At 38.5% G+C, this 13609-nt stretch overlaps 1 protein-coding gene across 2 annotated transcripts in view; it reads left to right on the forward strand.

The window, feature by feature from the left end:
* The first annotated feature begins 5542 nt into the window (after positions 1-5542).
* Positions 5543-13609, forward strand: part of LOC309563814 (inactive pancreatic lipase-related protein 1-like) — a 252508-nt gene continuing 244441 nt past the window's right edge. For both annotated transcript variants that reach the window (XM_082268437.1, XM_082268436.1), the window contains exon 1: positions 5543-5688. In XM_082268437.1, the coding sequence (XP_082124563.1) occupies positions 5622-5688 (67 nt within the window). In that variant the 5' untranslated portion in view covers positions 5543-5621. The remainder of the gene's footprint in view (positions 5689-13609) is intronic.

Below are 13609 nucleotides of genomic sequence, written 5' to 3' on the forward strand. Positions count from 1 at the left end.
CTGCCAGTGCCCCCTGTGTGTCCAGGCCCCTTACAGGGTGACTGATGGTACCCCCTTATCGGCGACCATGTTTCTCCATATCAGAGTGACTTTTACTGGTTGTGTGATATATATTGGAGGTGGAAGCTGCTCAATGTGTGAAGGTGGCACAACATCAGCATGTCACTGGAGAAATGGACAATAACTTTCCAGGAACCAAAAAAATTCTAAATACCAGCAGGGTCACTAAGGAATTAATGTAGGGATACAAAGACAGTGGGAGTGATTTATTTAGGGGATAGAGGCTGTAAACTGAATGAGTAAATAAGAAGAAAGTGGGTTCCAGTCATCTACATCCAAGCAAAAATACTTTTGTTTCCCCCACACATGATTAGATATTGAGAATGATCCCACCTTCGTCTTATTTACTAAGCTAAGTGAACAACTTATTCTCCTTTAGTAAAACAAGTGATGTATATTGTATCGGCGACCATGTTTCTCCATATCAGAGTGACTTTTACTGGTTGTGTGATATATATTGGAGGTGGAAGCTGCTCAATGTGTGAAGGTGGCACAACATCAGCATGTCACTGGAGAAATGGACAATAACTTTCCAGGAACCAAAAAAATTCTAAATACCAGCAGGGTCACTAAGGAATTAATGTAGGGATACAAAGACAGTGGGAGTGATTTATTTAGGGGATAGAGGCTGTAAACTGAATGAGTAAATAAGAAGAAAGTGGGTTCCAGTCATCTACATCCAAGCAAAAATACTTTTGTTTCCCCCACACATGATTAGATATTGAGAATGATCCCACCTTCGTCTTATTTACTAAGCTAAGTGAACAACTTATTCTCCTTTTGTAAAACAAGTGATGTATATTGTATGCCGTACTCCAGTATGGAGTGTGTATAATATTCCAGACTACAGTATGGAGTATACATTGTATTGCTGGACTCCAATAGAGTGTGAGTTGTATAGTGGACTACAGCATAGAGCGGGGATTGTATACTGGAGTCGTGTAGAGAGATTATATTGCTTCTAAGACTTTGCCCCCAGTCCCTGCATACATACATTGACCTCCCTTTACTAATAGTCTCATAATCAGACCAAGGAGAATCTTTCCTCATCTTCTTAAAGCAGCTCTGGCAAAATAATTCGATACTACCACGCTACCCCCTCTATCAAAAATTATACAATCAAACATGAAATAATAAGTGTCTGCAAGCATTTATTGCGTTCCCGGAAAGAAAACAATGAAAATTTTATAATTAAGAAAGCCGCGCTACTTAGCCCAAAGAAAATGTTGGTGACCGATAACACCTTTCCACCTTGTACGAGGTGTGATAATTTAGTTCCCAGAATACCCGCGGCATAGCACTACGGTGGTGAATCACACAGCCATTCACACTCGAGCATGTTCTAACTTGCACTTGCCTGGGTTGCAGATCAGTAGAAGAAATAACACGTGTGCGTTGTGCTGTTGACGGAAAATGAGTGACAGCAGCGAATTAACATCACATTTTGCATGAAAACTGGAAAAAGTGCGAAGGAAACTTTAGCTCTGTTACAACAGGGTTATTTATGGTGAACAATTCATTAAGAACTCTAGTGTTTTTGAATGGCATAGGTGGTTTAAGGAGGGGTGGGAAGATGTCCACGATGACGCAAGAAGTGGGCAGCCAAAAAATGTAAAGGAGGGAGGGATGAAAAGGTTACGTGAATCTGTTTGGAGGAAAAAACTGGAACTCTGGCCTGACGAGTGGATTTCCACTACGACAAATGCACCTGCACATGCTACATAAGGGTCCTTTCACACAGGCGGTCCGTATGTCCGTTTTTCATCCCATTTTTTTGCGGATGAAAAACGGACATACTGCATGTCAATGGGATTGCGGATGTCAGCGGATGACCATCCGCTGACATCCGATTGTCGTCCTTTCCGATCAGTTCCATTTTTTGGAACGGAAGAGAACCCTATTTTTCTTCCGTTTAAAGAAAGGGAACAGACGCAAAAGTGGATGTCAGCGGATGACACTGCTGACATCCGCAATCCCATTGACATACATTATCTCTGTTTATCAACCGCAAACGGATGGGATGATAAACGGACATACGGCCCGGATGACACAATTGTCACCCGTGTCCGTCAAAAAAAAAAAGTGCCGGATCGGATCAAAAAACGGTCTGCCCCGTGTGAAAGGACCCTAAGTGTTTGCAAGTTCCTGGTTCAGAAATCCATTTCCGAAAGTTGACCAACCACCTTATTCCCCTGACTTAGGCCCCTGCACATTTTGACTGTTTCTGGAATTAAAAAATGTGACTCGTGTTCCAGAAAACAAATTCTAGAAATGTTTCCGCTAGGGGCACAATCATCTAAAAAAAAGTGCATCACTTCACAAGGGAACTAGCTTGTAGGTGAGAACAGTCACTAGTGTATAGGTAGGCAAACATTTTTTTTTTTTTTAACAGTCCATTCTGGGAAATGTAATTGTCACACCTTGCATACTCCGCTATGTCATACAAAACAAGTGAAAATTTAGGTAGGTGATCCAAACCCCCCCCCCAACAAAAAAAAAACTGTGATTATATACTGTACATTATTGTTTATTTATTTTCTCAGAAAGGACATGGTGAAACAAAGAGGAGAACAGAGGAAGGAATTGTTGATTGTCCAAGAAAATTCATCGTATTTGCAAAGGGCTGGTATGACCAGCGAATGAACTTCTAAAGTAATTGACAGTGTACAAGTGGGAAAACACATTGAAGCCACCTTATACATTGGTCTCAAGGAGAAAGCAGCAAGAGAGGACAGCTACTAACCCCTAACAGGGGAAAGGTACTTTTTGACCTAATAAGCACATAAGGTCCATACTTTAAAGAGGCTGTAAAGCCATAGAAAAAAAAAACAAAAACTGTGAGACAAAGCATAATGAGCTAGTATGCATTGCATACTAGCTCATTAAGGTAAGAGCAACCTATGAAAGGTGGTGGAAATCACTGAAGAGGTGGAGAATGGTGCTGTGTTGAAAAGGACATTGTTTGGTGAAAATTCCTAGTTTGGGGGTTGGGGCCAGATGGGCACACTGATGCATATGTGGTGGACATGTCCTAAGGTTCATCGCTTTGGATGAGGGTTCACTCTTTTCATTTCTAAGTCACGATAGTTAAAATAACTATAGGCGCAAGTATCACTCTACTAAACAAGCAAGTTGAAAATATTGTGCGACACACCCAGACCTTCATTAACGTTATGTTCCTAGCAGCCAAAAATGCTATATCGACAGCGTGGAAAATCCCTGTTATAGACATTGAGCTAGGCAAACGGAATCTCACGTTGATCATGTTGAATGAAAAAAATCGTTAGTGTCTTACAGGATAAACATTCCATCTTTGCCAAAAAAAATGGTCCCCTTGGCTTGCTTATTTACAGGTCACAAATGAACGAAACTGACTTTATGGATGATCGATAGAGGATCTCCAGACGGATCCACCTCTTTTTTCCTTCTCCTCTTCTCATCTCTTCTATGGCTTTCCTGATTCATGGCAAACCTCCCCCTTGCTTTCCTGTTGGCAGCAATCAAGATGGCTGCCAACAGGAAGGCAAGGGGGATGTTTGCCATGAAGCTGCTACCCTATGACTAAACGGTTACCCTGTCATATCAGATGGTTATAGTCCTTGGATTCGGTTATTGTCCTGGGTCATCTGAGTGTTGCTCTGATGGTTTTGACCACCTATAATCTAGTGGTCATTTGGATCTGGTAAGGGGATTACCTTATCACACCAGGTGCACATCCCTCCTTTAAAATGTCCAGTCAACTTTCTATCTGTGTGTGTCTTTTTCTGGGAACATTGGTGTCATCTACTATTCTCTCCCGGATTTAACCATTTATATATGGACTTTTTTGCATTGCTATATTTATTATTATCTCTCTGTGATTAGCGCTGCACTATTTTGTTTTGATATTTATTTTGAAAACATGTATTGTTATTCCAAGTGCTGGCAGCTTTCCTCATAGCGCAGTGTTTATTTTGTTTGTTTTTTCTTGATTCATGCCAGCCTTGGCATCATGCTCTAATGCATGGGTGTCCAAACTTTTGGCTTCACATTGAGTGTAGAGAAATTTTCTCAGGCCGCATATAAAATATATACTATAGTTAAGGTATATAAGTAATGCGTGCCCCTGACCCAACTTCCTTCCTCCCCAGCAAAAAAAAAAAAAATTGGCAGGGGTCAGTGGGCCACATTGCCTGCAGTTCAGGGCTGCATGCGGCCCCCGGGCCACAGGTTGGACATGCCTGCTCTAGTGGCCTCCTTCTCTTTTTCTCATTTAAGTTGCTCGTGTTTGCACTCGGGGGATTTGAGTCCCTAATATTGGACCGTCATGTTGTTGGGCAATGGATAGTATTTTGGAAGCTATAGTCACTGGATAAAGGCTTTCTCGTTTTATAGGCCTATTTACAGCGACTACACTTTAGTGACTAGTACAGTGACTACACTCGACCTCAGGATCCTTATGTATTTTGTTTTCATATTCTGATTAACTGGGCAGATGTCTGGACGGCTACCTCCCAGTGTTTCCCAGTGTTTTCCAGCTAAATAGTAATAAGACTTTGAAGAAAAGAGTTAGGCCCCTTTCACACACGGAGTCCGTCAGGCGGACTCCATTTTTCTCAGCGGGGGATCGATCCGCCAATCCCCCGCTGAGCAGGTGGATGACAGCTGTGCCTCCGCGCTGTGTGTGGAGACACAGCTGTCAGGTCCCCATTCTTCTCTATGGAGGAATCGGATGTCAGCGGACATGTCTGCTGCATTTTTCCTGCACTGCAAAAGCACAAAAACGCATGCAAATTTGCTGAAACGCATCACAGTGCACATAGAAGCCCAAGGAGAAAAAGAAGGAAGTGAACTCACAGCACAGGACAAATGCAGATAGAAAAATGCATGTCAGTAAAACGCCAGTCAAATGCATGCATAGGTACAAGGAAAACATTCGCAGTTACTTGCAGTTTCTGGTGTGAAAGGGACCTAAAGAGTCACTTATTTTCTAATAATGCAAAAAAAAGAAAAAGTGAACAAAGTAAAAAATGTATTTATTTAAACTATAAAGAAAGCATATATGTTCCTATGAGAGGTGCTTCTAGTAGACCACAGTGAAGGTAACATTGAGATGGACTGACTGTTGGTGGTCCGCATAATCGTAATATATTATACCAGTTCTAGGGACTGTTGGGGGTCCTCTATTAGGAACAGTTCAGCCTATGATATCATTAACCCCATAGCCCCTCCAGATCCTCCCCATATTGCCAGCATAGGACTGTCCCCCTTCATCTTTCTTCTGCATTTATTTGATTTGGATGCCTTCCAGGGGATTATAAAATCAAAGGAATATTTCTGTATGATTACCAGAATTTATGTAAATCTTAGGGTGACGATTATCAGAGTTATTTCAGAGTGTAGCAGGTGAAGTACTAGTCATGTGACAGCACCACTTCCCCAAAGCATGCCAATATAAATCCTCGGCTCCATCACCATAACATTAATCTGTTTTCTCTATAATTAGAAATCTGATCTGTGAAACTTCATTCCCGCCAGATCACTTTCCATCCTGTACTCTGTTCCATTCTTGGTACATTGCTATGATGCTGAAGATGAAGACACTGACCCCCATCATTGTGTATTACATCATACTGGGAGCAGCCAGAGGTGAGATTACAAATTCATTTTAACAACCAAACTGAATATAACTGCTATACAATAATTCTCTTATTCCCATTGCAGGGGGCTGATAAATGCAACATTTCTAAATTCTCTTCCATGCAACCCCTGTAACAGTATTTGCTTTGTAGTCAGGATTTCTTAGAATGTTCGTCCCCCTGCTCCAGCAATTGACTCAGTGCTTCTACCGCCAATCCTGAGCTTTTTTTACTAGAATTTCTGGCAATGTTCTTGGTTTTTCCACATCGAGATATCATTCAATTTGGAATTTCAATAAGTAGGATTGTAATTAAAGGGTTACATTTATGATTAATCTACCTTAGCTCTTTCACCTGTACACCCCTTATGGAGCAGAGCAAGTTTTTCACTTTTGTTATGGGCCAGTTTATTCGGCAATAACTTTTTCATTACTTTAAGTGCCAGTTCACATATATGCCATGCGGGAACCCTGCAAATCCACTGCGGGTACCCTTATCGCATTCAAATCCCAGGCAGTTCACACTTCCATATGCGAGATCAGTTTGCATATCGCAGTGCGAATTGTCAGTTTGGACATAAATCTAATTACATAGGTGTCCTGTGTTGAGTCCGAATCTGATGCAAATTCAGTCATACAATCTGTATGGCTGAATTTGCATCGCACAGACATCGCATGTGATTTTCAAAGCAGTGCGCTCCGAATCACATGCAATGTCTGTCATCACACTGATGTGAACCAGGGCAAAGTGTTACTAAACCCAGGAGCCTGAATTCACTATATTTGGTCTCCCACAGTAAACAGAACATGGAAATGCAATTAATTTAGTAAATATAAACAGCTAAATACCTTTTCTCATCAGCACTATATACTGTGTTTCCCCGAAAATAAGACCTACCCTGAAAATAAGACCTACTGTTATTTTCGGGGAGGGCTGCAATATAAACCCTACCCTGAAATTAAGCCCTAGTTTAGTGTATGTAAAATCTTAGCATCCACTTTATTAGTGTTTTATATAATGTCCAGAGTGTGTTTTTGTAATCTAATAGTGATAAATATACAAAATAAATTTAAAACAGCGCTAGCATTTCAATAAATAGAAAATAAACATGTGTTATAAACATATAAAAATATATAAAGCAATCCTTATTCGTGCTGTGTCCAATAAGTTATTATTATTATTGGTGATAAAATAATCAAACAGTCCTTAAATAATATTGTGTCCAATAAAGTGCTCAGGTGCAAAAAAAACGATCGTTCAAACGGTGCTCAAGTGGCCAGACCCTCTCGGTTCCGTACTCACCACAAATATGAGACTCAAGCGCTTGACAAGATCATAAATGGCTCTGGCAATCAGGCTTTTAGTAGGGATACTTCCAGGAATATGGATGCCTTATATGGGATCACTCCGAGTTGGACCTCCGTTAATCCCAGATAAAAGATAAAAGGACCAATAGTGTAGTATGTTTATGGTTATTTATTCCCCCAACACATATAAAACATACTTACAAAATGTATGAGAAAAAACCGCATGGCATAGAGAAACAACAATGGTGGTGGACTTCCTGGATGTTCCACTAACATCCAGGAAGCAGACCGGAAGTGATGATGCGTTCCAGCCGTTTCCCGGAAATTACGTCAACGTGTTTCACCCGAGTAATGGGCGTTTTCATAGACATCATATCCAGTAGGCGAGGCTCTATTTATAACTAGCACGAGCGGACAATAATATCCGGTGCTGTGTTTAATAAATTCAATATTTTTTTCTTTTTCTTTCGTATATAAGTGAATCCTCAATAGGGCATTCAGAGATATAAATATCATATATATATCCATTCTGGCAAATATAACGTGCTATGTGTTATTCTATGATGAATAAATAGATTATTAGCTATAATCCGAATGTGAACAAAACGGACAAATCTACATAGTAAATATTATAAATACATGTGGATAATTTAAATGGTGATTAAAAAATGTGTCAATATAATATTGAAGTGCAGAAATAGACGTGTTAAATATATATATATATAAATATGTGAATAATTTAATTTGATCTCAATTAAATGAATATGTAAATGATTTATAATTTATTATTATGTTGAAAATAAAGTGAGGGACATTAAAAATGGATAATAATTGCTTATATATTTACAGGAGGACCAGGTCACAATTGTATTAATCAGATGTTATGTATTTTAATAAATAACTTTATTTAATTCTCTTTTATTTAAATATTAAAATTATTAAAATTGTATGTTTAGTTATTAGGGCTTCTACATATAAAATTATTTTTAATATTAATCTAAAACCACAATTCATATAAGATAAAAACATATATATTTATGTGTAGCTATAAATAAAGGTACTGAGTCTTCAAATGGCAACAACCTGCCCCTCAAAGGCTTGGGTGGATCTTGTCGTTACCAATTGGATAAAAAACGATTTAGGTCTAGATCGACGTTCAAACCCTTGGGCTTCAAAGTTTCCATACGGTGAATCCACTGTGTCTCGTTTTGAGATATGGCTTTCTTGAGATTACCCCCCTCCCCAATGTGGTTCCACTCTGTCTATACCACAAAAGGTTAAGAGACTGGGATCCTTCTGATGTACTAGTTTAAAATGGTGAGAGAGGCTGTGATTTTTTAAACCTTTTTTGATATTCAAAACATGCTCCCTTAATCTCACCCTCAACTCCCTAGTGGTCCTTCCAATGTATTGGAAGCCACAGGGACATGAGAGGAGGTAGGTCACATGTGTTGAGGCACAAGTAATACATTTCTGTATTTGGTACATTTTTCCATTTGCATAAGATTTAAAGTCAGTGGTTTTCCTTTTCCTATGTCTGGATGTTCTACAAATCATGCATTTCCCACAACTAAAAAAACCCACTTGGTCAAGAAATGTGCAAGTCTTTTTTGGTGGGTTGACAACATTGTGGGCTAGTTGCAATCTTAAAGTTTTGGGTTTAGTATAAATAAATTTGGGCTTTGGAGGTAAAACAGTCTTTAAAATATCGTCTCTCATGAGCAGGGGCCAATGTTTTTTAAAAAATGTTTCTAATTCTAAATATTGTCTGGAGAAGCTGGTTAGAAAGGCTGTGCTAAAATCATCTTTGTTTTTGTTTTTTTTTTATAAACAAATCTTTCCTTTTTATATTTTTTACTTTATTTTTTGTATTAACCAGATCCTTATTTTTGTAACCCTTTTCCTTAAATTTATTTATCAGTAAATTAGCTTGGTCATCATAATCATGATCACTGTTACAGTTTCTCCTTATTCTCATCATCTGGCTTTTAGGGATCGTATTGAGCCATCTGGGGTGATGACAACTTCCCAGAGGTATATAACCATTAGCATCAACTTCTTTAAAATGTGTTTTTGTAAAAAGTCTGTTTCCATTCTTGAAAATAAATAAGTCTAAAAAATTCAAACCAACAGTATTCATAGTGTGTGAGAACGAGATATCATATTGGTTTTCACCTATAAATGTTTAAAATTCCATCAAAGAGTCTCGCGTACCCCTCCACACAATAAAAAAATCATCGATATATCTTTTATATGTAATCGACTCTTCTGGTTTGTTATTAAAAATGGCTTAATTTTCCCATTTTTGCATGAAAACATTCTCTATAGATGGAGCATACTTTCCTCCCATGGCTACCCCTTTCTTTTGTCGATAAAATCTCTTCTCATGCCAAAAGAAATTGTGGCTCATGGCCAGGTCTAATCCTTGTAATAAAAACTCCTTCTGTTTCTTTTTAATCTCTGTTTTATCCAATGCCCACTTTGCCGCCTCTAAGGCATGTTTTTGTTTAATGTTGGTATAGAGGGAGTTGACATCTACACTCACCAGGATGTCCCTCTCTATATCTAAATCCATGAGAATTTCCATCAGATATTTACTGTCTCTTAAATATGCTAGTCCATCTTGTGCTAAGGGCTGGAAGAAACAATCAATATATTCTCCTAACCTGGATAGAAGGGAGTCCACTCCACTTACTATTGGCCTCCCAGGTGGATTATCTCTATTTTTATGAATTTTGGGTAATTGGTAGATAACTGGTACTCTAGGTGCATCAGGTACCAGATATCTACTTTCTTTTTTGTTTAAGATCTCTTCCTTACTAGCCCACTTTATTAATTTGGTCAGCTTAGCTTTATATTTGTTTGTGGGATTGCCTTTTAGGTCTTCATAAGTATCAGTATCGCTCACTAGTCTGTTGAGTTCTCTAAGATAATCTTCCTTATTGAGGATAACAAGTCCCCCACCTTTATCCGCTGACCTAATTACTATGTTTTTCCTTTTTTCCAATAGTTTCAAACCTCTTTCAACATCCTCTTTTTTCCTTGATCTTTTGATTTTCATACTCTCTAGGTCATTTTCCACCATTGTTTTAAAAACATCTAAAAATTGGCTATTTTTTACTTTAGGATTAAAAACAGACTTATTACGCAATTGTGTATACATAAAATCTCCAGTGGGTAAAATATTTGTCGTAGGCCTTCCTGCATAAAATTTCTTTACATTAAGTTTTCTGATACATTTCTGTAAATCAATATAGGTGTCGAACTTATTAATATTTTTATCCGGTGCAAATTTTAATCCTAAGCTCAGTACCTTTAATTCATCCTCTGAAAAAGAGACATTTCTCAGATTGAAAATTCCTTCCATTAGTTTGCTCTTTTTCTGCCCTCCTCTACATCCTCTCTTTCTTCTTCTCTTGTTTCCCTGTAGTCTTGGGGCGGTCTCATGGGTGGCCATGGCCTCCATTCCTCTCTCCTGTCCAATTGATACTGGTTGCCACCTCTCCCCCTGTAATTGGGTGCTCCTCTCCCTCTCCAGGGGGGTCTGCCTGATCCTTTCCTCTGAAAATCCCCTCTATAATTGTTGTATCCTGCATTATTACCTCTACCACCACGAAAACCTCAGTTTTGATATGGTGGCCGAGGACCTTGATATCCCCTATGATAATTGGTGTTATTATAGTATTGTTGTGGGTATTGATTTTTTAAACCTTTTTTGATATTCAAAACATGCTCCCTTAATCTCAGTACCTTTATTTATAGCTACACATAAATATATATGTTTTTATCTTATATGAATTGTGGTTTTAGATTAATATTAAAAATAATTTTATATTTAGAAGCCCTAATAACTAAACATACAATTTTAATAATTTTAATATTTAAATAAAAGAGAATTAAATAAAGTTATTTATTAAAATACATAACATCTGATTAATACAATTGTGACCTGGTCCTCCTGTAAATATATAAACAATTATTATCCATTTTTAATGTCCCTCACTTTATTTTCAACATAACAATAAATTATAAATCATTCACATATTAATTTGATTGAGATCAAATTAAATTATTCACATATTTATATATATATTTAACACGTCTATTTCTGCACTTCAATATTATATTGACACATTTTTTAATCACCATTTAAATTATCCACATATATGTATTTATAATATTCACTATGTAGATTTTTCCGTTCTGTTCACATTCGGATTATATCTAATAATCTATTTATTCATCATAGAATAACACATAGCACTTTATTTTCGCCAGAATGGATATATATATATGAAGGAAGATAAGGTTTTGTGAGCCATCAATTACACATGATCTAAAAAATGTTTGTTATATCAAACAGTAAAGATTAGTGTTTGTATATGTTTAGGAGACAAATAAAGTTTTTTGTGTAAACAGGAAGTAGTACTGATGTACCTTGCGAGTATATATATTGAATAAAGTTTTTTTCCATATAAAACCAATTATATTTATATCTCTGAATGCCCTATTGAGGATTTACTTATATACGAAAGAAAAAGAAAAAAATATTGAATTTATTAAACACAGCACCGGATATTATTGTCCGCTCGTGCTAGGTATAAATAGAGCCTCGCCGACCGGATATGATGTCCATGAAAACGCCCATTACTCGGGTGAAACACGTTGACGTAATTTCCGGGAAACGGCTGGAACGCATCATCACTTCCGGTCTGCTTCCTGGATGTCAGTGGAACGCACGCTATAGCGGCGTCCACCACCATTGTTGGTTCTCTATGCCATGCGGTTTTTTCTCATACATTTTGTAAGTATGTTTTATATGTGTTGGGGGAATAAATAACCATAAACATACTACACTATTGGTCCTTTTATCTTTTATCTGGGATTAACGGAGGTTCAACTCGGAGTGATCCCATATAAGGCATCCATAATCCTGGAAGTATCCCTACTAAGAGCCCGATTGCCAGAGCCATTTATGATCTTGTCAAGCACTTGAGTCTCATATTTGTGGTGAGTACGGAACCGAGAGGGTCTGGCCACTCACTTGAGCACCGTTTGAACGATCGTTTTTCTTGCACCTGAGCACTTTAGTGGACACAATATTATTTAAGGACTGTTTGATTATTTTATCACCAATAATAATAACTTATTGGACACATCAAGAAAAAGGATTGCTTTATATATTTTTATATTTTTATATGTTTATAACACATGTTTATTTTCTATTTATTGAAATGCTAGCGCTGTTTTAAATTTATTTTGTATGTCTCTCTAAGAATAACTTAGATTCAGAGCAGCTGCATTAATTTGTAACACGGATATTTAGTTATATAGCACCAGTAGCGCGGGTTTTAATTTTATTTATCTCACTAATAGTGAGAAATACCTTCGGTACAGCACCGCTCGGCGCTCAGCTGATTCCCTGCTCTGATGTCTTTCTTCTCTCATATCTGTCAGAGGGGGATCTCAGCCCCTCCCCTCTGCAGTGTTCACAGAACACCGAGTATTAGATTAGAATAGTGTGAAATACCTTTGTTACATCGCTGCTCGGCGCTTCCGTGACCCCCAGCAGTCAGCAAGGGAGAAGAGAAGGAGAGCAGCGGCAGATCAGCTGAGCGCCGAGCGGCGAAGTAATGAAGGTATTTCACACTATTCTAATCTAATACTCTGCGCTTATGTGAACACTGCAGAGGGGAGGGGCTGACATCCCCCTCTGACAGCTATGAGAGGAGAAAGACAGAAGAGCAGGAGATTAGCTGAGCTTTAGTAGTCGGCACTAAACTGTGCAAGGTATGATCATCCAGGTCTTGTGCTGAGTGGCTTCCCCTTTGCACACTGACCACAGGGGGTCACTCACTTTTTCCCAATAAATACAAGGATGGGTGATTGGATAAGGTGGAGAGAAGGGGTGGCCCTATCACACGCTAAGGGTGGGAGGAAGAAGCTAAATATGAGCAGGATACAGAAGAGCATGTTTATTACTGCAATAGTGCCACCTGCTACAGTGATTTCCAGCTTCCCCATCGGCCCTTTAGGTACGAGATATATATTCTTCCATTGTGCCAAGCTGGACCAATGGAAGTGTTCAATAAAGATAATACCTAGAGTTCCTCTAAAGATGAATTCCAGGCATGGTATATTTTTACATCTATGTAACTTTGTATATACCATACCTGGCTGATGCCCCTGAAAGCTGGCATCACTTCTCCAGTGATCTCCACTTGCTTCTGGGTCCTGCGTCAAGCAGTTGCTTGTATTCACAATGCAGGAGGTTGTCTGTTCAGCATGGCTGCCATTCAGAGAGTGCTTTGCACTTTTTTATTGAATAAAAAGCGTTCTCTGATTGGACAAAGTAGATACTGTGACGTCACCGCCTCACCTCATCCAATCAGAGAATGCTTTAATTGCATTCAGAAGATACAAAGATTTCTCTGAATGGAGCCCAAGACAAGGTGGGCAAACCTCCTGTTTTCAGAATGCAGCAGGGCAGCCACTCAGCATGAGACCCAGAAGCAAGCGGAGATCACAGGAGTAGTAATATCTACTTCAGTGATTTCCAGCTTTCAGGGGCATGGGTTAGGTATGTCATATACATAATGACATTGGTCCAAGCTGAATCAATGT

This window comes from Pelophylax lessonae (genome assembly GCF_965119305.1).
Source record: "Pelophylax lessonae genome assembly, chromosome: 9".
Lineage (NCBI taxonomy): Eukaryota > Metazoa > Chordata > Amphibia > Anura > Ranidae > Pelophylax > Pelophylax lessonae.